This window comes from Siphateles boraxobius, unplaced genomic scaffold (assembly GCF_051911475.1).
Source record: "Siphateles boraxobius isolate OS27281-9 unplaced genomic scaffold, OSU_SipBor_1 13, whole genome shotgun sequence".
In the NCBI taxonomy this organism is placed as follows: Eukaryota; Metazoa; Chordata; class Actinopteri; order Cypriniformes; family Leuciscidae; genus Siphateles; species Siphateles boraxobius.
In genome coordinates, this window is record NW_027508733.1 from 27364502 (window position 1) to 27392416 (window position 27915).

General features: G+C 40.2%; 2 protein-coding genes across 8 annotated transcripts in view; one reads left to right on the forward strand and one right to left on the reverse strand.

Annotated features, from left to right (window-relative positions):
• tp53bp2b (tumor protein p53 binding protein, 2b) overlaps window positions 1-11889 on the forward strand; it is a 41694-nt gene extending 29805 nt beyond the window's left edge. For 2 of the 6 annotated variants that reach the window (XM_077226821.1, XM_077226817.1), the window contains exons 4-18: window positions 772-848; window positions 1582-1683; window positions 2138-2315; window positions 2852-3036; window positions 3284-3448; window positions 3554-3731; window positions 3816-3944; window positions 4250-4332; window positions 4438-4831; window positions 6613-7358; window positions 9505-9642; window positions 9759-9892; window positions 9976-10142; window positions 10252-10451; window positions 11278-11889. In XM_077226821.1, the coding sequence (XP_077082936.1) occupies window positions 772-848; window positions 1582-1683; window positions 2138-2315; window positions 2852-3036; window positions 3284-3448; window positions 3554-3731; window positions 3816-3944; window positions 4250-4332; window positions 4438-4831; window positions 6613-7358; window positions 9505-9642; window positions 9759-9892; window positions 9976-10142; window positions 10252-10451; window positions 11278-11319 (2918 nt within the window). In that variant the 3' untranslated portion in view covers window positions 11320-11889. The remainder of the gene's footprint in view (window positions 1-771; window positions 849-1581; window positions 1684-2137; window positions 2316-2851; window positions 3037-3283; window positions 3449-3553; window positions 3732-3815; window positions 3945-4249; window positions 4333-4437; window positions 4832-6612; window positions 7359-9504; window positions 9643-9758; window positions 9893-9975; window positions 10143-10251; window positions 10452-11277) is intronic. The other 4 variants (XM_077226819.1, XM_077226818.1, XM_077226820.1 and 1 more) reach the window with 4 other exon arrangements.
• Window positions 11890-12071: 182 nt separating this feature from the next.
• On the reverse strand, window positions 12072-27897 carry gtpbp2b (GTP binding protein 2b). Of its 2 annotated transcripts, XM_077226860.1 has the most exons (12): window positions 27498-27897; window positions 26803-26829; window positions 26516-26700; window positions 24397-24502; window positions 23001-23198; window positions 22680-22854; window positions 22293-22512; window positions 21104-21239; window positions 20963-21021; window positions 19093-19264; window positions 18840-19004; window positions 12072-16435 (listed from the first exon to the last, which is right to left on the reverse strand). In XM_077226860.1, the coding sequence occupies exons 1-12, from the start codon at window positions 27672-27674 to the stop codon at window positions 16247-16249; spliced, it is 1809 nt and encodes a 602-aa protein (XP_077082975.1). In that variant the 5' UTR covers window positions 27675-27897; the 3' UTR covers window positions 12072-16246. The 2 variants fall into 2 exon arrangements, with proteins under 2 accessions (XP_077082975.1, XP_077082976.1); XM_077226861.1 differs by lacking the exon at window positions 26803-26829 and having other exon boundaries at window positions 27498-27870.
• Window positions 27898-27915: the final 18 nt, after the last annotated feature.

Consider the following 27915-nt stretch of genomic DNA (forward strand, 5'->3'; position numbering starts at 1 on the left):
GAAGTTTAAGCATCCCAGTCATGTGAAACCATGTGTGAGGTTTCAGATTTCTCTGAGTGACTTTGGCCTTCTTTGCCGGACAAAGACCGGCTGTTACACAACAATGCGAGTGATATCGGCTCTGTACGCCTGGCTTTAACTCACAAAGAGTTCCTTATTTTTCTGTCTTGCATAATTATGTCAATTACATGCAGTTTGACTTGTATCCGTGGTGTTTGTGGTTTGTTTTCGCACAGAATTGAGGTAAAACCCTATGCTGGTGTAATCAGTAAGCCCTGATTAGGACCCCTGTGGTGTCAGACTGTGACCAAGAGCATTTTTGGGGCATTGTTTTACTCCTAGACTGTGTTATCCAGTAACCCACATAAGCGGCGCTAGCAGTGCCAGTGTTTAGGTTATGTAAGTGGGACCCTGGCACAGGCAGTCATATGCAGGATAATTGAGCACTAGTTGTTTTCCCCAGCCAAACATCATTATGTAATGAGGTTCACCCAAGCACAGCCACTCTCTTTCAGGCTAAATCCATTATTCCTGACCTTTATTGTTAGTGTTCAAATGCTAGTTTGCTAAATGCTAACTGTTGAGCTTTGAGTCAAAGTCTTAATATACCATTCTCCTCAACAAGCTGTATGATTTGAGGTATCATTTAAGTTCTTTGCAAAAACAGTTCTTGGCTAGTTATCCGTTAAAGCTTAATATACATCCTTAACCCTAAGTATGAGCAATAACTGTTAACATGCTGCTAACACTGCTAACTCTCTCTGGCTACAGGAGGTCACAGAGCTCAAGAGTCTCTTGCCAGGAGAAACGCAGTGAAGGGGACAATGGACAGACTCATGGAAAATGGAGTGAGTATGAATTCCCTTAAAGTGATGAATGAATTATGGCATTGCAAAGCATTTTAATAATTACAGAATTTGTTTAATTAAGCCTTAAATGTGATTAAAAACTGAGGCGTAAATCAGACTTTGGGAATGAGGGACCACTCATAGTTTATTCCACCGCACTCAAGATATATTAAAGATTTCAAAAAGCAAACCACATATAACATGTATAATTGCATATACCATGTATAATTGCGTGTACTGTATACGTGACCTGACAACAAAGTTTCACCATATTAAAATCCTTTAAAACAACCTTTAATTAGGGATGCACGATATATTGGCCACCATATCGGTATCAGCCGATATATGTTCATTTTTTAAGTTATCGTTATGGACCCGATAAGAAAATTTGGCCGATATATTAAAATGATAAATAATCGATTTCCTTCAGCTGAGACATTTGAAAAAAAGAAAATGCAGTAAAAACATGCACAGCGCAAATCTGTCATATAGGCTACATAAAATAATATGTTAAAATATTATTATAATTGTTTGCTTGGGATAGGATTTTAATGGTGAGACTTTTGTTTTTGTAATCAGGCTCTCAAACATTATATAAAAATTTGGAATCAGATTCATCGGCCGATATATCAGTTATGGTATCGGCCAAAATTTTCATATTGGTGCATCCCTATTTAAAATGTTTCAAATATAGCTGTCCTATATAAAACAGCAAAAGCTGATGTTGTTTTAGATGGCGGCCCCTCATTTGGACATCACCCTCAGCGAGTTGCAAGAGATGGCGTCACGGCAACAACAACAGATCAACGCACAACAACAGCTCCTGGCCACAAAGGTAGCCCACTGCGCCATTGGCAAAAATGACTAGTCAGTGTTTAGTTTTTTTACAACTTAAAGGGACACTTCGTGCAAAAATTAAAGTAATTTACTCATTCCAAACCTGTATGACTGTCTATCTCCCATCAATCACAAAAGGAGATATTTAGCAGAATGTCCAAGCTGCTCTTTTCCATACAATGTATATGAATGGAGTCTGAGGCTGTATGGAAAAGAACACCATCTCCTGACCAAGTCATACATGAAATGGTGTCACAAGTTGAGCATTTGAATAAAACGACTGCATAATGTTATACGGTGAACTCAGTTGTCATCATATTTGTCATGTTCTCCATATCACAACAGTTTTGTCCATTATCAGCATGATTGAAAACAGTAGGTGCATAGTTCTGAAACGTAATGATGTCTGAAAATGTGTTTCGCTGAGATTGTGACCTGACGCCTCCTCACAGGAACAGCGACTGCGGTTCCTGAAGCTGCAGGACCAGCGGCAGCAGCAACAGCAGGCGTCCGAGCAGGAGAAACTGCGAATGCTGCGGGAGAACGCAGAGAACCAGGAGGCCAAACTGCGCAGGGTTCGAGCTCTGAAAGGACAAGTCGAACAGAAACGCATCAGCAATAGTAAACTAGGTCAGACCCAGTAAACTTGTTTGAGAAAGTAGGTTAGAAACGCTGGAACTGCATGTGCTGTAACGTGGACCCTCTTTGAAGGATATTGGTTCAAGGTGAAATTAGAGGGAGAGTGTTTGGGAAGCCAGTTTAAAAATAGTCTTTATTTTTGCTGTTTTGTTTGGTGCAGTCGTGTACAAATTATCTATATAAGCAAGTCATTTTACTAAAACGATTATCACTAAAGAAAATTATAGATTATTATTAGTGTTGTCAAATCGATTAATCACATCTAACATAAACGTCTGCGTGTATTTGTATATATATATATATATATATATATATATATATAAAACGTGTTTTGGATTTTTACGAAAATGTAATTTGTTGTGGATCATTTGCCCACTAATGGAAAAGTTAATTTTGCTGCATCTGTTATATAAAACTGCCATTAGCTTCTAAATTAATCAACAGAGACAATAACAAATGATTTTGCTTATGGGAATGAGAAATTAATTAACAAGTGAATTATAAACCTCCTTTTTCTCCCTCTGTAGTGGAGGAAATCGAGCAGATGAACGGCCTGTTCCAGCAGAAGCAGCGGGAGCTGGTGGTGGCCGTCAGCAGGGTGGAGGAGTTGAGTCGACAACTGGACATGTTACGTGGCGGCAAAATGGACGTCCCACACGAGGCAGGATCGAGCTCCAGTGGGGAACTAGAGCGACTGTACAAAGAACTTCAGGTAGCTTTTTTCCTCTTGGCCTACAGCTTGCTATAACACAATCTTGCTATTCACAACATGCAGTGGTATTTGGACACACTTAAAATATTACTTTATAACAAAATATCAAACCAAGTGGCATTTATTTGAAAGAAATATAGCAGGAATACACTTTTCAGGCTTTAAATTTGGTTTTTAAAAAGTGAATAGTCTCGCACACAAAATTCAACAGTCCCTCTTTTGTTCTGGGATTTTCTCCTTTCAACAGCTGAGGAATAAATTGAATCAGGAGCAAAGTGCCAAACTCCAGCAGCAGAGAGAGAATCTAAACAAGAAGAACGGAGAAATGGCCACTATGGACAAAAGAGTGGCTGAACTGAGAGAGAGGCTCTGGAAGAAAAAAGCTGCTCTCCAACAGAAAGAGAACTTGCCTGTGAGCATCTCTATAACTTTCACATCTCTTCTTCTTTTTGGACACAAATTTAGTTTGTGACGCACAGAAATACTTCCCCTCATTCTCTGTCGTTTCCTCTTCCAGCAGCCACCTGAAGGGCAGAGCTCTCAGCCCATCGGCCCGGCCAGGGTTGCTGCTGTTGGGCCGTACATCCAGACCTCTCCAGCTCCTCCAGTTCCTCCCAGACAGGAGATTCTGGTGAAGCCTGCTTATCCCGACGGCACAGCCACTCTTCCCAAACCCCTCCCCAAACCGAACACAGGTACGTGTATATATCTGTATACCATCATACCTCTCCCTATTGGACTAATAACCCCTGATTCATCTTTTCCAATTTTATTTCCAGGTATTGGTTTCTTGACAAGTAAGATCTCCAAAGTGTCAGATTTGTTTTCCAACACAGAAACCAACAGCAGCACCCATGGCCATTCCTCCACCCTTCCCCGTATGACCAGCCACGGATCCCAGGAAAAAGGTGCAGTAGACCTCTCTCTCCAACCTTTCAAAACTTGCATTCAGACTCAAGCCATTGGTTGAGCCAGAAGTTGACATGTCAGACCAATGTTTTGATAGCGCCACATTGTTTACACTCTTCAGGAAGTCAACCACTAATGGCTTACTTGAAGTTGTCTCTCCATTAAACTGGGATAAGCAAAAGTATTTAACATCCACTACACACTTTACATAGTACAAACCCACAGACAATGTGTTACTCCAGTGAGAAATCCTAATGTTTACATTTCAAGAGATCATTAAGCTGTTTTCTTAAATGTCTGTTAGTAGATCCTGAGGCAGATTTGAGACCGCCGCCATTGCCCTTACGCAAGAACCAGAGTAGTGAGGACCTCTTGAGGGATGCCCAGGTATAGCATGAATTTAACAGTTTTCAGAGATTTCCAATAAATGAATGCCAATGTATGTATAGTTATTATGTTGTAAATAAACACCTAATGCCTTTTCAATCCTAGTCTGCAGGCAGAACGTTTGGGAAGGTTCCTCCTCCTGTTCCCAGCAAGCCCAAACCTGCTCTACCAGGCCAGTCCACCTTCAGTAAACCTCCTTACAGCACAGGCACCTTCCCTGGCAAAGCCAGATCAGCCAATCAGAAACCTCCAATGCCCCTTCCATCCCACAACAACACCTTATCCCTACCTCTGCCCCCTAAACCGGACACCTTACCTGCTGCCACAGTACGCCCTTTCACAACAGATACTTCAGCTGGGAAAGAGACGTCCACCCCCACCACACTCCACAAGCCCCAGACGGTGGCAGCAAGCTCCATCTACTCCATGTACACCCAGCAGAACACCCTTGGGAAGGGTTACCAAGGGCAAAGTACACTGACCCGTTCACAGCCTCGATGTGAGTACCGTCACCACACAAGACATCCAAACTAATTTAGAGGTATCTTATGATTGAATTTGATAAGTATCTGTTTCAGAAGATGTAATGTTACACTGGACTTGCTGCCAAATCAACAAAAGCACACAGAATTAACTTTGAAGAGGACATTGAGTAACTTAATCTAGTATTAAAGGAATGATTCACCCAAAACCAACAATTCTGCCATAATTTACTCGTCATCATAAACACTCGTTTAGTTGTCAAACTGTTGTCTGAGATTTGAGAGCTGTTGCACTACAGGAGAGGAAAACATACAATTTGTTTGGAAATGCTTAGGTATTTCTTATAGTTGTGCAAATGACTAAAAAGTCTAAGAACAGGATTTTTGAGCTTAAAATAAACATATTTCTTAGTCGTGATCCAAACATTGCGTCTGAGCATTTTGGTCTTCATTTATTAATTCTTTATTTTACCAGGTTAAAAACTCATTGAGATTAAAATCTCTTTTACAAGAGTGACCTGGCCAAGATAGCAGCTACGATAACATAGACATACAAATACATATCAAAACACAATCAAAGATCACAACAGCAATTTACCAAAAGATAAAACACATAATCAGTTAAAAGTAACTTAAACTCGTTTAGTGATGGAAGCATAGTAAGCTTTAAGATGTTTTGTGAATTATTCCAAGCAGATGAAGCATTATATTTAAGCCTTTTTCCCTTGCTCTGTTCGAACCTGAGGAACTTTAAGATATAACTAATAATTTGAACAAAGATTGATGCAAACATTTGTTTTATAAACGCAGAGAGACAAATAAGATGAAATTAGACAACAAATAGACTTATACCAATACTTATTCTTATATATAGATTTATAAACAATACCAGTTAAAACTTCTTTTAGTATAAAAAGGTTCATAATCATCAAAAGCTTTCTTTAGTTAAATTTAAAGTTCTTTAAGGTAGAAACAAATGAAGAAAAGAGTTATTTATTACGGCCTCTGATTTAGATGTACCGTAGTGTTTAAACCAAGCTGCTTAATTATTACAACAGGAAGTCTGCTGGACTTTTTTTTGACCAAATTTCACTTAGATCTTGGGGAAATTAAAAAAAGCATTTTGTGCCCTTAAATGACGCTGCAGCAAGTTGACACTTCATTGTTCTGCTACAGTATATTTACAAGTGTTGATGTTTATTCACTTTTTAGCTGACACCAGATGGAGAGACAGTACACAAGTTGGAATAAATTTGAATTGAAGACACAAGGAGACAGTATTTGGCACAAAAGTGTAATTTGCAACAACAATCTTAACAGCTGTACACATTTATTCTGCTTAAATATTAGCAAGATTATGTGTGTACAGTGTGATGTGTGCTTTGAGGGTGTACCAAAATTGCACATATGATAATGTAATTAGTGCTTTATCCAGAGTGAGTAGGGCTCATAGTGATGCTCACTTTTCACAAAGAGAGGGAAAGTACTCGTTCCATTAGTTACATAACTTTGTTGTCATTTGGTTCTCTCTTTGGTTTGCATATCTTTAAAAACTAGCAGCATGTAGGCAAATGACTCTGTCTGCAAAGGTACACTTTGTAGCTCAGGCACAGAAACAAATGTGAAATGAGGATATAGTCATAAAATATAATGAATTATCATTAGTATATATACTAAATATACTCAGTACCCTTGGATTGGTTAGATTCAAGCTATGTAGCTTATGTTCTTATTTTAGTGGTCGCTCAGGAATATAAATAACAATTAGTACCTGATCCTCACTTCTTTCCTCTCACAGTATATGGTAAACCAGTCATCCCATCCAGTGGGGGGCAGCAGTCCCTTATTCAGGACAGCAGTCATCTTGAGAAAACTGGAGGCCTAGATGGTGACCAAGTGGACCAGGGACACAACATGGCCCCTGTATCCTCCTCTGTGGAGGGCCAGGAGGTAGAACGTGCTCCCCGGCCCCTCAGCCCAACCAAACTTCTCCCGTTCCTCTCAAATTCCCATCGGCTCCAGAGCGACGTTGACTTGGAGGCCCTAAGGAAGAGACTGCACCATGCGCCCAGGCCTCTTAAAAAGCGTGGCTCTATAACAGAGTCCGAGGGGCCCGGCGGACCCAACATCCAGAAGCTCCTCTACCAGAAGACCACGCTGGCAGCCATGGAGACCATGATCACCCCAGCTGGCTTCTTTCAGGCTGAAGGCGAGGATGGATGCAGGTCGGCAGCTGACGAGGGCACTAGACCCCAGGAGGGACACCATGATACTACGATACCCGAGTGTGAAAGAGAGGAGGAGGAGCTGACGCCTCCACCGCTTCCACCTCGATCACCTATCCTGGATGACAGCACCATTTCTAGCACTGGACTGAAGGAAGAACAGGAAGTCTATGGCCCGGCTGCTCCAGAGCCTTATGTTGAGGAGTATCCACCTTACCCTCCACCTCCATATCCCAGCATGACAGAGCAGGAGGGGCCGGGGGAGGACAGTGTTAATATGAAGGCTCCAGAGGTCACAGGACAGGTCACACTACCACCGGTAGGTACTACTATATTCCCTAAAGGCACAACCATGTTTTTAGAGGACTGAATGAATGTTCACACTGACTGCAAATTGCAGCGACCCAAGTTGCCCAAAGTCATTCAATTTCCGAAAGAGTGGTCGATTTAAGACGACATGAGTGACTGATGTGACGAAGTTGAGCTGTTTTTTGGTTTTTTCAGTTAAAGGAATAGTTCACCCAATAATTATCCCATAAATTGGCCTCAAGCCATCCTAGGTGTAAATGTATTCTTCTTTCAGCTGAACACAAACAGAGTTCTATTTTAAAAAAAAATCCTGGCTCTTCCAAGCTTTATAATGGCATTGAATAGCGGTCGAGTTTTTGAAGCTGCAAAAAGAGCATCCATCCATCATAAAAGAAATCCATACGACTCCAGTGGATTAATAAAAGACTTCTGAAGTGAAGCGATGGGTTTTTGTAAGAAAAAGATTCCTATTTAAAACTTTATAAACTATAATCACTGTTTTTTTGCTGTCAGTGTGAACCTTAACAGGCATGTTTTTACCAATTAGAAAACTTAAATTGATTTAGGCGTTATGACAAAGTTCCCTTAAGACAAGTCATTTCACTCCATCTTTGAAATGCCTCTCGGGCATGCAAATGCAGCTCCTATCTCTTTGAATGAGAAAACATCAAATTCTCCAAAAAAACTGTTTGCCAAGCTTTTGATTAAATTTCTAATTTGAAATCACCAATGAAATCTGACAATAACTGTCTCATAAATTTTGTTTTTAAACGTTCAAATTATGACAGAAAGCGAAAATGTGCAGGCTGGATTACGCTCATGTGCAGTGGAAGTGCGTGTCTGACTGTTTCTATAGGAACTGGAGCTTCTAATGGCAGCTGCAGTGACGCTATGACTTTACCAATCGGTGATTGGCTCTTATTTAGAAGACGGGACTTATTCCGCCATATTGAGCAATGCACTTTTCCCCATTCGAAACAATACAAGGGACGAGTGACATCACATCTTGTGTTATTCTTTAGTCTTTGGTTATGATCTGTGAACATACAGCTATAAAACTAAAGCATCTATGTCTTGATCAGTGTTTTCCAGCTCTGATCCTGGAGTTTGCCCAACGCTGCACATTTTGTATGTCTTTCTAATCAAATGCACTTAATTCAACTCATCATTTCGATTGTAAAGACTCCAAGAGCTCAAATGGGTGTGTCAGATAAGGTAGACATCTAAAATGTGTACTGTTGGGACTACCCCAGCAGCAGGGTTGGTCTTGATGGATGGCTCAAAATTGAATATCTTTTTTGCTGTGCTAAGGTGTGAAAGCATTTCAGCGTAGTCAGGTACTGACTCAACACTGAGCAGCCCATTACAGTCCAACCCTTAAAGGACGAGGACGATATTTGGGATAGGTTCCTTGTCTTTATAGAAAACTCTCTAGCCGTTTAGCCTACAGATTTGAGTATGGCCACAGATAGAAAAAGAGGGAGAGACAGAGAGAAGGGTGAAGACAAGTCAGATCAGTAGATGCCATTCAGACCATCCATTCTGTGCTGTTGCTTAGCAACTAGCCACACTAAGATTCTGAGTACTCCGCCGCAGATCTCATTAAGCATTTAAATGGAGCAGAAGTGGCAACCAGTGACCCTCAATTGGCTTTTAATATGCGGAATGAAAGAGTGGTTCATGTCTGGGTAACACCTAGTATTATTACTTCATGTACAAGAACTTGACCATTTAATTTATGTAGAAATGTATAAATTATACAATATATACAGCATTTTCTTCTAGTATAGACCTTATGCGTCAGAGAAACAAGTGCGTAGCCATCTTTAGGATATTGTCTTTGAACTTTGTTATTGCGGTAGCTCAGTATTTTTCTACGGCATCACTGTCGAAAAGTAATTAGCTGGTGGTAAAGTGGATTTACTTAATGCTCTTGATAACTTTCGTTAACTCTACAATGTGATGTTTGAAGCAGAACAATGTCAAAAGACTGGAACGAGCCGAGCGGTTCATTCTTAAATCCGTAAGATCTTACCTTCATGCTGTGGAATTACAAACCGGAAGACAACATAACAAGTGCTGAAAGGAGCGGGGCTACAGAAGGTCTATATAACCAAATATCTATCCATCCATCCATCCCCTCTTGTGTTTCTAAGGGCAAAAGAACAAATCTGCGTAAGACCGGCTCGGAGCGCATCAACCACGGGATGCGTGTGCGCTTTAACCCTTTGGCCCTCCTGCTGGACTCCTCGTTAGAGGGCGAGTACGACCTCGTCCAGAGGATCATATATGAGGTGAGGAATAGGTCATGATCAATTGCATACTTGGTCCACTAGTAAATAATATAACAATTAGATATACATGTATTGCAGGTTAGCATTTCAAGTTTATGTCTGTATGTCATATCCAGGTGGACGATCCAAGTTTGCCCAATGACGAGGGCATCACTGCTCTGCACAATTCTGTGTGCGCTGGACACACAGAAATCGTAAAGTTCCTGGTGCAGTTTGGAGTGAACGCGAATGCCGCGGACAGCGATGGATGGTGAGTGGAAAACATTTATAAGCACAGGGTCATTCTGCCCAGAGTTTTAATGCAACTAATCGAAACATCTTTCTTTCTGTTAGGACTCCACTGCACTGCGCTGCTTCTTGTAATAACGTGCAAGTGTGTAAGTTCCTGGTGGAATCGGGAGCTGCCGTATACGCCACGACCTACAGCGACATGCAGACGGCGGCAGACAAGTGCGAGGAGATGGAAGAAGGATATGCCCAATGCTCTCAGTTTCTCTATGGTGAGACACCAGTCCTCAAATTATGAAACAGTACGAAAAATAGGACTTTTTGTAATTCAACCGGTGGAGTTTCACAATAAATCTGAAGCATTGAGGTGTTTTTCCACAGGTGTGCAGGAGAAGATGGGCATCATGAACAGGGGTGTAGTTTATGCCCTGTGGGACTATGATGCTGAGGGCCCAGATGAGTTGTCCTTTAATGAAGGAGACTGCCTGACCGTCCTACGAAGAGAGGACAGTGAAGAAACAGAGTGGTGGTGGGCAAGATGTGCCGACAATGAGGGCTACATACCTCGCAATCTTCTCGGGGTAAGGAAATGCCGGTTGCACTTTATTTTTGCAGTAGGTGCACTTGTGTGTACTTAACCATGAAAGTACTGGGTAATATAAGGTAACTCCATGGGTTAAGGTTAGGTTTAAAGTCCCCCTGTGGTGAAAATCAAGCTTTTAATGTAGTTTATAAATCTATGAGCTGTTTTTAAAGTGCAATACTTTACTTAAAGCGCGTATACTTAATGAGGCAAGCGTGTAGAGTTACATTCAAGCTATTTTAAGGCATGAATAAAACATTTTTTTCAAGAAATAATCATTTGTATATGTAATTTTGGTGATCAAAGATGAGTTTTAAGGGATAAAATTATTGACTACAGGGGGACTTCCCAGTAGGTTCAGGTTTACCCAGTTATTGTAATTACTATAAAAAGTACATAGTATGTACATGGGGAACAGGACTGTAAAATAAAGTGCTACTGAAATGCCTTTATTTTTTGCAATTGCATACATCTGGATCAATGATATGATGCTCATTTGAAAAACTTGTCTGCCAAATCTTCAAACCACAGTCAGTAGGGTGTACCAAACACCCAGGAAGTATTTTTGCGTAAATTACGATTGTATAAAGAATATTTCAGCACTTTTTTACTTGATAGTTACACTTCTTGACACTTTGAAGAGTCATAAAATAGTGTTAATGTCTTTCAAAAATGTATTAATACCAATACAAATACAAAGATTATATTTCTACGAACTTGACACATTCTGAACTAGATTATTTATAAGCTTTTTCCTTATCTCTGATATCCTTTTTTTTTTTTTAATGATTGATACATTGCTTATATTTGTTTTTGCTCTGTAGCTGTACCCCAGAATCAAGCCCAGACAGAGAAGCCTTGCGTAAAAATGTCCAAATCAGCACTGACGTGCCTGACGTTTCCAGAGAGGCATCATTTCAACAGTCGCTTAGTTCTGCAGAGCAAGTTTCGAAGATGAACGCATCACATTTACATTGTGAAAAGATATGAATAGTGTCATGTTGGTATGTTATACATGTTTGTAAGGTTAAAAGCTTTGGTAGAACAGGTAGACTTAGATGCACATTTCAAGCATGTATAGTTAAGTGAAGGAAGAATGAAGAATGTATGAATGGTACAGATGCATTAATAGTCATCTGAGTATTATATCACATATGAAGGATGTCAGATTTAGTGGTAATTTTCCATCTGAAATTTTCTGTATTCACAAATGCTGATTTGTTTCACAAAGTGCAAAACAGAAAGCATTCATCTTTTGAAGGTAAAAAAAGATTTTATATAATTTTTTTGTTCTTTTTGTTTGTTCATAATGCCATGTTACATAAACCTCTTATGGTGCTTGCTGCTACGCCACAACAGTGTGTTCTGTGAACAATTAACAATTTATTGCGCAAAGACAGCTTTCATTTATCATAATAAAACTTGTCAAAACTTTTGATTTGATGTTTTTTTTGGCTTTTTCCCCACTTGGTTTCTATAGGAATGTTTTATTCACAATTGATTCAAATTCATCTATATTGGTATGCTGATAAGAGCTTTACTAGTTTTGAAGCTGTAATTTCCATGACAAACTATTCCATGCATTTAATAAAATTAAGTAATAACAAACAACAAAGGATTTCCACAATAAAACATTAATTCTTTATTACATAGGAACTAATAGCAAAGCTATTTCAGGTTAGATTTCAGGTTTGAAGGCTTTTTTTCAGAAGTACATGAAAGGAAGATACATCCCAAACATAATAAAGCCAACCAGCTGCACATCAGACAATATTAATTATTATTTATGCAAGCACAACATGCACTGTTGACCAATAGCTGGATTTGTGAAAGAAATTGGGCCTCATTTATGAAACACAAGCAGAAAAATGTCTTTGTAAAATGGTCGTAAAAACCATTCTTGACATCGTTCGTGTGAAAATCTATGCAAGAATGTTTTTTTACGGGTGAATTACACTTGCATTCTGCTTAAGTATCATGATTGATGCCAAATATTCAAAATTGTTGAATGAAATGAGCTTTTATACATTAGCGGTCACATTTTTAGTTTAGTAACTTTAAATGGTAACTCATATCTATGATCAATACATTCAATGTTTTAATAATTGCACTGTATATCAAGAAGGACTGCACAGGTGAACGAGACGCAAAACACAATCGTTATCTGGGTTCCTGTACATGCTCACGACGAATGCGATCACACAAATCTGCCTAAAGATTTCAGTTAACCCTCTACGCAGGGCCGTCCCAAGCATGGTGGCACCAGTTGCTCCGCCCTAAGGATGGCCCTGCCTATAAGCCGTCCGAAATTACCTAAACCTCGCTTATATGCAATATGCACAAATTAGTTTTTGGAGTCATATCAGTGAAGATAAATGTATGATTAGGCACAATGTGATCAGGATTATAAAATCCCAGTCATGCCTCACTGGTCTTACAGCACCAGGGGTCTCATTTATAAAACTGCGTAAGATCCTTACTAAACGTGTACGTGCGCCCGAAAGCCAAAAATGGCGTACGCAAAAAAATACTCAGACTTATAAAACCGTGCGTACGCCAGAACCTGCGCAGAATTCACTTTATAAATCCCAGTCAGCGGAAGATTGCGCGCACATGCGTCTCCTCCCCGAAATAACCATATATGGAGCTTAAACCGCCTAGTTTTACTATGCATATCCTCATCTGCATATCATTTGCATATGATTATTCATCCACGTGATAACATGTTTAACGGTACAAGACATTAGGAAAATGTGAAATAGGGATGTGCCGTCACATTACATTATTAAAACCATTTAGTAGCCTATCCTTGCCTTGTTTTTGAATAAATAAATCAAATAGTGTAAAATACATTTCAGAAAAAGTTTTTCTCAATCTTTTCCACTGGCCAAATAGTATTTTTTAATTGATTTATATTTTGAATGGAAACAGATAGACCTTGTTGAGTATTATTTGCATGAAACTATTTTCTCAGACAATCTGCTATTATAATTAGACATTTAAAAAAGACATTTAACTCCAGCTCACCATCGGTGTCGCCGAACTGCTCCATCCCCAAAACGTTTGTATGCATGGGTCAGGGTTTGCAGTAAGCAGAGTTATCCCGTCAAGTTTGGTTTTATAAATCACAAATTATGCGTGGGAAGTGGCGTACGCCTCTTTCGGTGCCTGTTTTGTGTGTACGCAACAGTTATAAATGAGGCCCCAGAGCTCCAAAAATTCCCTTTCAGTTAACTCCTCTGTCCTGAAGATGAGGGCGAAATCCCATCACACCAACAAACGCACTGAAAAGAAACTAAATTACGTGAACAATAACAAGGCTGTGGTCATTTATTCATGAAACGCAAACAAAATCGATGTAAATTGTTCATGTAACCATTTGTGAATTGTTCGATTCATTAAATTGGCATTTTTTAAATCAGTGCATTTTGTTTCGTTATCACGTTAAGTTTGTTACAACATATCAAATGGACTGTACTTTTGTCCGTTACAACCTTGTTTTCATTGTGACCACGACATACGTCGCACTGGGGCCACAATTCTTCCATTCAAGACAATTTTTGGGAATCATTACTAGTCGCCTTTCTGACAAATCTTAGCCTCCGACAAAGTTCTGCCACATCATCACAACTGCTCCTACAAGTAGGAAACAGGACAACCAAACTCTTTGCTACAATATTGTACAGTCTGAAAAGCAACAACCATAAAGGACCATGAAACGCATACAGTGAGAGCTCAGATTAAAGCCCAAGTATACATGGTTTTTACTTTGCTAATTACGAAATTTACATTACGTTCACTGTACGTGTGCAGCTTGATTTTTTTGAAAAGCACGGGGTGGATCAGTGGTGTTTTAAGCTGCTAAATCATTGCATTCCCGACCACTTGATGGACACGTCACTTCCAAAGACTAATGAACCGTTCTGGAGGACCATGTGCTCCTAATGGTTCAAACATTGTACCCTAAAGGGGGTGTCGTGTGTATCAGCATGATAATGCACCAATACACAGCAAGACTTGTGACAGAATGGTTTGATGAACATGAAAGTGAAGTTGAACTTCTCCCATGGTCTGCACAGTCATAATAAATATGCTTGAGCCACGTTGGTGTATTTTGGAGGAGCAAGTCAGAAAACATTTCTCAGTGACCTGTCACTGTTCTGGAAGAGGAATGGATCAAAATCCCTCTGGTCACTGTGAAGGACTTGTATCTGTCATTCCTAAGATGAACTGATGCTGTATTTACCGCAAAAGGAGGGCCAACACCATACTAATAAATTATTGTGGTCTAAAAACAGGTGTTTCAGTTTTATTGTCCAACTGTAACAACAAATCATTAGACACCTGTGCTGATGAGCACTTGTGTGTGGGTGTTAAGAGATACCTGACAAACAACTTTTTTATTGGTCAAAACCTCTGAACAGAAATAGCGCACACACTGCCAGTGGGTTTAAATCAAAACTGAAGTATAGTTTGGGCTTAAGGCCAACCTAAGGGGGCTTTCGCACGTTTGCTGCGGTCCGAGTGCGATTGTTCCCGATGCCTCCCGCTGCACTGGTCTGGTTTCACACTTGACTTGATTCTATCGAACACTGGTGCATTTGCGTTCACCTTACATCATGCAAACATGATGCAAACACAAACATGCACACCGCATGATAGAAAACAGAACGTGGTCAATATATTGTGTTTTTTATTTGATGCTATTTAGGTGCAGCAGAGTAAACAACACTTGGGTTTACTGTATGTGTGTCGCATGAAAGTTGCCTTTCTGCTGCTTGCAACCTGAATCTTTAGAGACAGCGGTTTTCCATTCATTTCCCGCCTTGATTGCGCTCGCTATGCGCGATTACATTGCAGGCTTACTTGTATTCAAGGTAAATCTTCAACACTAACATCCCTTACATGTGTTCTATTTAACTAAATATATCCATATATTATTTGTTTGTTTTCATTCACGTGAATCGTGCCACAGTTCGAGTGCAATTGAACTCAGACCACCTCCTTCAGGTAGTCTTGGGCCCTGTCCCAAACCAGACAGCAACATAGTGTCGCCCCAGATCCGGCCCACATCTGGTACACGTTGAATCCACCAGATGTACCAGATGTGGCCCAGATCTGGGCCAACATGTCTGGGAAATGGCACACTTCACAAGCTCTGAAGCAGACTTCTTCCTGACATTCGCATTATGTCACGAAAGTGCGAACTCGTAGGAAGGCCGCGAGTGTTTAGGTGTTATTTGGGACAGGGCCAGTTGCGGACCCAGATTCTTTTTCATGTGAACCGTGCACCATTTCGAACTAAACTGCCAGTGTGAAAGCACCCTTAGAACTAGCAAATCCGAGGTGTGTGCACCAGATTTACTGTACATATTTAAAACTACTGAGGATCAGAAGTAATGCTACCGCTGAAAAAAACTACTTTTCTAAGACCTACTACGATTGTTTTCTTATCTATAATGCAGTCTGCAGGCAGGAGGATTTCCTGCAGAAATCTGCTCCAGATACCCAACTTAGCGACTGGAAATCCCACATGCTTTCCTCAAGGTCAGCCAGCTTTAAAGGCGTGAAACGCACGTGTGCAAAAATAGGAGAGGTTTCCAAGCACCATTACACCCAGCAGACATAACCCTAATCGTTAAATCGCTGTACCACAACCCTCCAAATGTCACAGGAATGAAGAGCATTTACACACAGGCAAATCTGCTTGGAAATGAAAGGTGTGTGATAAAACTAGGGGATGCAAGTACAGAAAGTGTCCTCTTTTGACGTATGGTCTCACTCCCGCCATGTCTAACTGTGGTTCTGGTTGCGGTTCTGATCAGGCACGTGGTTCTGGGTGGAAGGAAGGAGGTGCGTCACGTGTCCTATGCCTTTGGTCACCCCCTCTCTGAAGAGCAGTTTGGCTCCCACGCGCAAGTACTCGGGGTGCTTCAAGAATCTGAAACACACTACGGCTCTCTCGCCTGTCCGCAGCTCCTCCTAGAAGACAAACAAACACATGTATATGTGACGATAAGCAAACAGAGCAACACTCTTCAGAACACTGTTTGTGTTCCACAGAAGAACCCGGTTTGTAAAGACATGATTCCTTTAGCCTTGTCCACAATCATAAGTTTTCGTTTGAAAATGCATCTTTTTCACTCCGTTGTGGCCTTCTGCCTACACCGAGATAGCGTTTTTGTCTCACGAAAACTGAGCTTTTTGAAAAAGCTGTTTCCGTGTTGTAGTGTGGACTATTGAAACGGAGGTGTTTGAAACCGATGACGCATGTTTAGTCATGTGACATATTGAACCGATAGATTCAGCTGGTTATGTGCTACTATGTGCACTTTCACACTGTTGCTAAAGATGTTACTTTGTACACTCTTCATACCGCAGTCCTGCAAAGATGACAGAAAATTTACTAGCAGTTGCAGTCCTGCGGCAAAACATGAAGGCAGTTGCGTTTTAGACCAAACATATAATGGTGAGTGAGTTCGACATAGATGTATCAGTGAATGGTGAGATATTTTACTAAATAAAATGATCCCGCCAGAAGAATAGCATGAGACCTTTATTACCGGTATGTCTGTTACATCTGTATCATCTTATAAGGTTTTACGCATGCGCAGTAAGGTGAATTTAGCATTTTCAGACGTTTTAGTGTGAATGAGAAACTTTTGGAAAATGCTTAAAAAACGTTTGTATGGAAGGAGAGCATTTTGAAACGAAAACGCTGTTTTCAAATGTATGTGGTTAATGTACATACAGCCTTTAACACAGGAATGGGCAATGTTGGTCCTGGAGTGGCGATGTCTTGCAGAGTTTAGCTCCAACCCTAATCAAACACACCGAAACAAGCTAATTAATGTTTCAGGATTAAAAGCCTGCAAGGTTTGCTAAAAAAAAAAGCCTACTAACGAAGGGAAGGAGTCCAGAGGCAGCATTTTTTTTAATGGAGGCTTCACTACTCTGAATAAGCTGCTTTTGTGGAAAAACGGCTTATAAATTAATGAATCGACAGCCCATCAGCTAATCTTCAACGTGTTTGTAATGACTCACCATAGGACAACATATTGAGTATCACTGTATAGCAATACTTTTTGGGACAAGAGTGTCACTGTTGCACCAAGTATCACAATACTTATTTACTTGATATTTTAATGGTTTTATTTTGGTCCATCTACTACACTGATATGATGAAGATACTATGTTAAAATTGCTGAACACCACAATAAGGAACCCAAGCATGTTTTTCACAATGTAAATTCAAATGTAAAAAAATTCTATTTCAAACATTTGGATTTCTCTGATCTACATATGTGCAATCTAAGACTTTTGAAGGCCAAAAAAATGGATAAGAAGTAGCTTTAAAACCACGTCTGTGGGCATTAGATTATTTGTCAATACCTGCTCTCTCCTCATCTCCATCTTTCTTTTTCTCTCAGTCTCCTTATCCTGCCCTATTTCTTCCCCTCCTAAAGCTGAACTTTGACTGATAGTCTTTTCATTTTCGAGGTGTCAGTGAAGAAAGTAAACATAGGCTAACCTGATATTTATATGTTTTATTAATTATTTTCTGAGACAATTTAGTTTCCTCAAGGCTACCAGGAAAGCTGTAGCCTAAGTCAGTATTGCCAATAGGAACCTTCTACAAGCTTTGGAAAATGAAGACGTCTGTTTTTAAATGTTAATGTTAGGCTAATATTAAATAATACAAATTATAGGCTATGTTTACCGCAGTTCGTGGAATTGGCAGACGTTCCCTATCATGCGCTGTGGGAACGCGTCAAAGCATTCTCAGGTACAAATATGCAGCATTAACGCACGTGATTTTGAATGAATATTTCATGTCGATAAACAATGGTTAAATAATGTTAAAACTAATCCTGCTATTGATATCTTAGACTATATCTGATTGACTGCCGTGCCGACCCTCATCGAACAGTGGCAAGGGAAATCAAATGTTCGGCGAATATCAAACCTAAAACTAACTTTACCGCGCTCAACCACCGTGAGTCCATTTCACGCATTTTTTTTAACAATAGCCTATCATCGCGCTATTATTGATATTAATTAATCTATTTATTTATTGATTTATCTGAGGTGCCGGAACACAGTTCGTTGACCATTCCGGCGCACTTGTCGCACAACTCTCAACGAAATTCAATGACGTCAAGGCTGTAATGTGATTAGACACACGTGATCCAAGTTAGCCATTACGCTTTCTCCAATGGTAGAGCCAAGGACTTTCCTATCTCCCATTAATAAGACCATCTCTTGTAAGTCTACAGGCAGGTGAGTTTTTTTTATCAGGGTTGGAGCTAAACTCTGTAGGACAGCGGCACTCCGGGACGGATGTTACCCATCCCTGCTTTAATGTCAGGAAGCAAACAATCCACACCTTCCCAAGGAGGCACTCCACTGTGGCGGTCTGCCTCACGTTCCCCACATGCACCGTGACCTGGAAACCACGGCGGAAAGTCTTGGCGTGGAACAGGAGGACAATGGCAGCCTCAAACTGCCAGCAAATTGTAGGGTTCATTTTAGGACTCACCATAACCATGCCCTAAAAACATAAACACTCTTTAAAAAAGACCATCGTAGTGAAAGACGTCATAAAGATATGACTGTGTAACCTCTTTTTGAGATCAGACCTTTCTTAGTAAAGAGCGATCAAAATTCCCAAGCGCAAGCGTGGCAGCCTGTCCGGCTCTCAGCACGCGGCAGCCGGAGCGATTCCTGTGAATACTGCACACCTTCAACCTCAGGAACCTCCCATCATCCGTGGGACCAACAACCAGCCGGTCCCCTTCACGACACACACCACTGCGTGTGAATGGAAAGTCAATTAACTAGAAGAGGAAATTTGTCAAGACAAATCAAATATTGATTGGCTTGAAAAAGCCTTGAAGTGCGAATGTTATATAGGCCTTAAGTTGCGGTGAAATTGCCTGCCATATGGCAGATTTTTGCTAATTTGCATTTCAATAGGAATCCATGCGATCTGAGATTTCGCATGAGGGAGAAAGATTTCCTCATGCAACAGGTTCAAGTTGGTCACAAGGATTTACTGTGTCAACCAACAGAAAGCTGCTTGGTTTGAATGTGACTTATCTGTGCTTAGCTGTGCTTCACACTTCACTACACTATGGACAACAGACAATGGGACTATTTTGCTGCAAAATGTTGCAAATGTGATCACACCATTATGGTGTTTAAATAATATAGGAAGACATATTCAATGTTTACAGATTATAGGTTAAGTTTTGAAGCTCTGTTGTGGCTAGGGTATTCTTGGAGGTTGCTAGAGTGATGTTAAGCAGTTGAAAAGATGTTCAGAGAGGTTGCTAAGGTGTTGTTAAGCAGTTGATAGAGTGTTCTGGGTGGTGTTGAGAAAGTTATATGACTGTTGCTGGGGTGTTGCAAATGAGTTTTAGTGCTAGGGCAATGAAATGTAGGTGCAAACACATGCTACAATGGTAAAACATTGTTAGGCAGTAGAAAGTTGTTCTGAGTGGTTGCTAGGGTGTCGCTAAGCAGCCGTTTTGGGTAGTGTTTTGAGTGGTTGCTAAGCTGTTGTATATGTGTTTTGGTGCTAGGGCATTGAAATGTAAGTACAAAGCAGTTGCTACAATGCTAAAACATTGTTAGGCAGTAGATAAGGTTCTTAATGGCTGCTAGGGTGTTGCTTAGCAGTTGCAATGGTGTTCTGGGTAGTTGTGAGAGAGTTAAATGACAGTTACAAGAGTGTTATGAGTGATTGCAAATGTGATTAGAGTAATGTGTTCTAAAGTAGTTGCAAAGATATTACTATGTGGTTAATAGAGTGTTCTAATGGGTTGCAAAGATGTTGCAACCCATTAGATAGTAATCCCCTAGGGTGCTAGGGGTTTACTATAGTCTTCAGAATGGCTGCTAGGCCATTGATATGTGGGTATTGCTACAATGCCAAAACATTGCTAGTTAGCAGATAACCTCTTTTTAGTGGTTCCAATGGTGTTACCATTCGGTTGCTAGGGTTTAAGAGTTGTTGCTAGAGCATTGTTAAGCAATTACTAGGGTGTTCTGGGTGATTGTAAGACAGGCATAAGATGGTTGCAAGAGTGTTCCGGGTGTTTGCTAAGGTGTTGCTAAGGCTAAGCAGTTGCTACAAAGCTATGGCATTGCTAAAGTGTTATGAGTGGTTGAAAGGACATTGATAATTGGTTGCAAGTGTGTTCTAGTTGGTTGCTAAGGCATTCCTTGGGGTTTCTAAGGTGTTCTGAATGGTTGCTAGGGTGTTCTGAATGATTGCTAGGGCATTGATGTGTGGGTGCCAATTAAGCAGTTGCTACTATGCTAAAACATTGCTATATTGTATATACATTGTTCAGAGTGGTTGCTAGGGTGTTGTTATGTGGTTGCTAAGGTGTTGCTATGGTTTCCTAAAGTGTTCTGAACAGTTGCTAGTGCATTGCTAGGTGCCTGTTACACAGTAATTAAACCATCAAACAGACAAGATTAACACAACAGATGTGGACTGACCTGTAAAGTGTTCCACCAACCACTGTCCCTACGTCAGGAACACTGTAAATCTCATCCACCTGTAAGAACACATCAATTTGACATGAAAGTGGCATCTAGAGTTCAGACAACATGTGCGTGTTGGTTAGAGTGTGAGTGTACCTGGAACTCTGTGAGCTGCTGCATGAGCTCCTCTTGCTCTTTGCTGTTGCTCAGAGGAGGAAGAATGTTGAAAAAGACCTTCAAAAGGTCCAGATTCTCCCCAGATACACTGGAGATGGTGAAGATGGGCGTCACACTGTGGGGAGAGAGATACGTCATTACACACACACACACACACACACACACACACACACACGCACACACACACACACAGATACACCTACACAAATTGAACAACTGTGATAGGGTAAATTGTAAGGTACTAATTTTTACATATTTAAATCTTAAAGGTACAGTACTAAAAACAGCCTGTACAATGGTAAGGCTCAGAGAGAAGGTGGAAAGTGGTCAGTCGATTAGAATAAAGTCAAATGTTTACAATTTATTATGTCAGGTAAATGGATAATTTATTGGATTATCAACTCAAATTGGATAATCAGTTAAAAAATAATAGATACAAACATCAAATTCTCAGGAATAAAGAGAGAAGATTCATTACCTTTACATTATAAAACACATGATGCGAAGTGTTTTGCTTACACTTCGCATCACGGGCTAACCTGGGTTACAGAATCGCGCCGAGCCTCCTGGTGCATTTCATTATATAGCCAGACCTTCTTTTCACATGGAAACATTTGCTAACAATGAGAATTTGCATTCAGAGGTTACACCTTTGAGAGCAGGAGGCCATTTGCCTGGAAGACACACCCTCCTCTGTGTGCGAATTATCTCTAAACTCTTTAATACCATTACCTTTTGGTTTACTTCTTTGGGCATGATACCTTTGTACCAGTCACACTGAGACATTTCAAATGATACTAAACATGTGTAATACTGAATGATAATTATTCACATTAAACTATATAGATTCTTAGGGGAATTTCAGGTGATCTCAGCATGATAGAAAGAGGGAACGGGGGAATGAGGGTCAAGGGAAAAAGATGTAGATTCGGATTGCTTAGGTGAGACTTGCGTCTCGAATGATGGCGCCGGTTTCACAAGAGAGAGTTCAAATGTTTATGTCCAGTATTACCAGAAAGGTCCTTTGTCTCATCAGGGAATGGTCGTTCCTCAAGTAGACTGCCTAGCATTTATCTAATTTCTCAAGTCTTACATTTATAAGTGGACTTCAGCAATAAACGTGTTACTATAGTAACCTCTCTCTTCTCACACACACACACACATGTACCTGGAGGATTGTGCGAACTGCTGTGCCGCAGTGACGGCATCATCAGGGTTGGCCACCACCATGGGGACCTTGTTGCAGCCGGGCTGTTTGAGCACTCGCTCCAGCTGACGGACTGTTTTCTCCACTGTGCTTTTCCCACAGAGGTCCACTTTACTCACCACAATGAATATGGGCACCTTCAGCGCCATCGCCAAACCCAGGTGCTCCCTAGTTGTGCCAGCTGAGTGAATTTTACAGCATGAGAATAATAAACAACTATATTTAATTTAATTTATTGTAAATAATTCATAGTTTGGTTCCACATATTATGGCGTATTCATTAAACATGTTCTTAAACCTATTTCAAAACTTCTAAATCAATATAAATATATATGCATAAATACTAACCAATGCCAGTATTGGCTCCCACCACCAGCATGGCAAAATCTGGACAGTAGCTTGTCAAGCCAAATATTGTGGTCTTCAAGTACTTATAATGACCAGCCAGATCAATAAACGTGATCATCTTAGAAGAGCTCTCACAGATCTCCTCCGCTGTACGGGAGTCACTGTAGTTTACAACCTAAAACGATGCAAATTATATCTCAAACCCTCATGCGTATAAGATGGCAAGTAGGAGGTAGTTGATTTAAATCCCGTTTAATGTTCTACTGGAAAAAACGCACCAGAAATGAAAGTGTACTTGTGGGTTTTAAATATTTGTCTCACCTCTCCTTTGCTGTTGAAGCCAAGGATTTCAAAACTGATGCTGGATGTGCGTCCGGTCTGGATCTCGTGCAGGTGTCTAAAGAGGTTGAGTCTCGCCCTTCCACGTCCGTTATCCAGCTCGCCTTGAGTCAACACTCCCAGCAGAGTTGACTTCCCTGAGTCCACGTTACCCAGAACCGCCACACGAAGATCCAGGAACTACACACACCGATTTGATAATGCATAATACATTATTAGGAGCCATTTCACATTTCAGCTAAAAACTGAAAACTTTTTATGCGTTTTGGTGGTTCATTTACGCGACAATGGAGTTTTGGGGGCCTGAAAATGCAAACTTTTTAAAACGGGTTTTAAAGTGCACGTTGTTGAAAACGATACCATCATCTCCATGTAAACAGAGCAACTCGTGTCCGTGTGAAATAAACAGTTATGGACATGTAGAAATTTAAGTTGAAGCTCCAATCTCCTCCAGAAAATCCCAAAAAAAGTCTGTTGGTGCCTCAGTGACCACTTCGCTCAGAGAAGCTGTCAATCACAGCCGTCAATCATGACGTCACATTCCCGTTTTTATAGCATCAAATAAATAACTAAGACCAAACTTAATTTAAAAAAACTAACACTTAAACTTACATTAGCGTGATAAAGTAAAGCAATAAGCCCCACGAAGCCATGATTTACAGTGAACTCCGCTCCGTGTCGTGCCTAACAACGCACCTTAGCTGTTCTAAATTCACTGTAAAACACAGCTTCAAGGGGCTTATTGTTTTTATAAAACGGTTACTCCATAAAATTATTACTTTTATTATTTATTTTATTCATAAAATAAACACCAGCAACAAAAAATATGTTATAAAACATTTATTCCTCCGCCAAGCAATGCAGTTCCAGAGGTTGGCAAAAAAAGTTTTTTCTTTGGAAAAAATGTATTCGAAGTGTAATTTGATTGTTTAGCTTGCCTCTCACGTCCATTAGACTTCATGCGGAGGCGTGGTTTATGACTTATACTGGGACCACCTGGGGGCGATCGAGACGCTTTGGCTTCACTTTTCAGGACTAGTGCGGCACGCTTGGTTCAGTCTAAAGGCATGAAATGTTTCTTTACAAAGTGACATCGCCATCAACTGGCCTGGCATGAATAATACAGCGTTTTTATTCATTGTCCCGGATCCGTGTGAACGAGGATAGTTTTGACAATGCTGTCTCCTATACGTGAAAAACGCAAAATGAAAACTTTTCTGTTTTTAGTAAAATGCTTCATTATAAAACAGGTGTATTCGGGAAATCCAGGTCATTGTATGTGCGAGTGACATTTTTTAAATATATGACTAAAATTACAACAACCACAATTTACAATGGAAATTAAATGGAAACGAATTGAGGCGCATCACAAGCTAACCTGCTGGTCATCTGGAACTTTCCTCACAAGAACTTCAGCGATTTTCCGTCGAGCTCTGTCGCAGTCCACCTCCCTCTCTCTCAGAAGCGTGATATCAGCTCCAACCCTGTGCAGAGTCACAGAGTCTTAGACATCATCACAACACGCTTTTAAGTCATTTCTAACACGCTGACATTCAATAACTAAAGAGGCCAGGCTGCAGGCCTCCTAAGGCTGCAGTCCGGAGTTTTCCTCTTTGTAGCCATCACTGTTCGAAATCTGCAATTGCAGTTATTGACAGAATTATCAACGTTACATTGATTGTGCCTCGGCACGGCACAGCGCAGATGAATCCAATGTTTTGAGGAGAATGTGCGGCTGTCAGTCAGCGTGTCGGTGTGGATACTGGCATTCAGAGTCACAGATTCTACTTTTTGGAAGTATGACCAACATAAGAATTTTCAACGGAAAATGACATCTGAACAAGTAAGTAACATCCACTTTTGTTCTAACCAACTAAGGGGAAAAAAAGCATTGCAGTAAATCGCGCTGATTAAATCTAACGCTTATCATATCACGTCAAACCGTGCAAATTATACTTTGTTCTAAAATTGTTAATGTTAATAACATCAGCATTGCATGACTACATTTAATGCCCTTCCGATATTATCCTTGTTTTCCCATCGGCCGGTTGCAGCCTCTTTTTTTTTGTAGCCACTCCGAAGTCTTTTGCAGTTTACAAAGGGTGAATCTCCAGTTGTCACTGGTGATTGTCATTTGAAACTTTCTGGATCCGCCATCAAATTGATAAGTTTATATCAAGTGCAGTGAGAAAAGGCTATCAATCTCCACCTCCAACATCTTCACACACAATATAGCCTACTAGCCGAGACTCTTTATGTGTACAGATGTGACGTAATGACGCAAAGACATGCTCGAATTTCCCGCGGAAATCCACCAATACCACTGGAGTTAAAAATGTTTATTACAAGCTTACCGTTTTGAATCGAGCTAAGGCAAGCAGATAGTTTTGAACAATGGCTGGTTACGTACTTGCTGTAACCCAAAAAAGTTACGTAATGCAGCTTTAAAAAACACATGATTTTTCACGTATTTGACATTTTTGCGGCACCTCTCTTCACAGTCTGTCAGTAACACTCTGTTTAGTTCCTGTCTCAATGAAGCCCCTCTTTCAGAAAGTGCAGTGCTCTTTGATTGGTCGGCTGGCCCAGTGTGTTGTGATTGGTCAAGTGCTTCAAGCGCGTTTGCGAAATATTGACACAAAAATACAAAGATTAAGAAAAAAATTTACATTCTTTGTTATCAACAACATGAAGGGCATTAAATATTACATTATGTCAGGGTTTCCCAGACTGGAGTTTGTGATGAAATACCAGGGGGGTTTGTGAGTTTAAAGGAGTGGTATAATGCCCTTTAGACAATAAGTAAAATAAGTCTTTGATGTCCCCAGAGTGTGTATGTGAAGTTTTAGCCCACAGATATTTTTATATAGCATGTTAAAATTGTCACTTTTTGAGGGTGAGCAAAAAACGCACCGCAAATGAGCTGCTGCTCCCGGCACTGGGCGCAGAGCTACAACAGCTTCTGTCCTTTTACCTCACACAGACATGCAATGAAATTTTCAAAAACTTTTAGCCTTTTATTTTGAAACTGGAGTCAGACAATGATGGAGAGACTCAAGAAGAAGTGACAATGTAACAGGACGTTTCTGAATGGATAGTTGATGAATTTGTTGCTTATGTGTAGTTATCTTCTAGTCATTGATTAGCATATTCTGTCATGATAATCTAAAAATCGTGTTCCCGGTTTATGTAAATTTTAGGGTTAGTTTTGTCACTAACCCGTGAAGAAGCTCATTGTAATCCCTACCAGCCATTTGTTGTAGTCCTTAAAAAGCAATTTCTTGAAAAGAAAATATCTCCATTTGCTTTGAACTTTGAGCGTTGTAACATTGCAGATGTTGTTTATGCTAACAGCAAAATTACACACTAACTGAAGTTAGAAAAGTGAAATCCTAATCAACCACCGATTTAAAGAAAAGCTATTAAATAATGAAACCATAAATATTTAAAATTAAAATAAATATTCTTAAAATAAAACCAATCAAAATAAAACATACTTTTCGGCCATTCTGCGAAGAGTCTTAAGTGATGCTTTCATATCTTCTTCTGTAAGTCCAACCAACAGACCATTATCCTCCACCCCAATCTGATACACCGCCTCCCCCCGGCCCTCCTGCAGTCGCCATTTCAACTGCGTGGCCAAGTGCTCAAAGCGATACTGCGTGGGGTTTACCAGCTTCAACTGGGTGAAAAAAGACAGGATTTGATGAACTGGGATGATAAAAATTATCAATAACTTCAATTTCACTTAATCAGATTGTGATTGATTGTAGGGTTTGCATACCTTGTATTCAATGTTCCCCTCTTCAGCCTAAAAACATGAAAATATTTGGAGGGGGGGGGGGGGCAATCAATTAAATAAAAATATAAATACATTCTTGCAAAAATCAGTTCTTGCACATAACTTTTTTTTTTACTGGCTGAAAAAACCCCACAAAATAAATAATAACTGCATGAAATGTATTTATTTGAAACTGCATTAACACAAAGAGCGCTTTAATATTTATACATTTTAATAGTTTGGGGAAATAGATTTGATAAACTATTATCTAACATAATTATTATTATAATATATAAGTTTTTACCTAAAAAGTGTACAATTTGGCCTTTTGTGGTAAACTAGTATTTACTAGCCAACCTGTCATCAAAAGGCAAACAAAATGTAACAACAAAACACACAGAGAAAACTTCTTACACTTAAAATTGCTCTAATATTATTTTATTATGAATTTACAGTAGCATCAATAACTGTACGATATTTTGGCGAGAGTTACCAATTTTGTGCATTTAAAATATCAGTACTTCGCCAGCATCTAAGCACATTTGCAGTTATAAATCCTGATTCCCGATCATGTAGAACAGGCTTATGTTACACACCAGATTCTGTCTGATATTGTGTTTATTGATACACCGCACGTACAGTAGGAATCATCTCCGCTGGCTAATGTTAGCATGATCCGACATCTAACGTTACTTTACCTCCGGTGGGAGAAACGGCGGAGGCTCGTTGGCCTTCTTGCCCCTCCGTCTCTTCCCTCTTCTGCCTCTTCTCGTCCGGGATTTCTTCTTTGGTGCGTTTTCTACCCCGCATTCAGATGCACTCTGCGGTTTCGCTGCAGACTTGACGCTGCAGTGTTTTGCAACCTGCACATCCATAGCTCGCTCGCATATAAGGGAGATTTAAAAAGCTAAAAATTGAAATATATAATTATGTTTTAAAAATGCACTTCTCTGCCATAAACAGAGGCTATGGTTTTCCTTTCATTGAAGTTATTTAGTATTGCACTGGGATACGCGGTCTGGGAGCCATGAGCGCAGCAACATCGTCCTCGGTAGAAGCCCCGCCTCCAACACTCGTCAAACATTCGTCATCCAACCTGTCAAGTCTGTTTGTTGG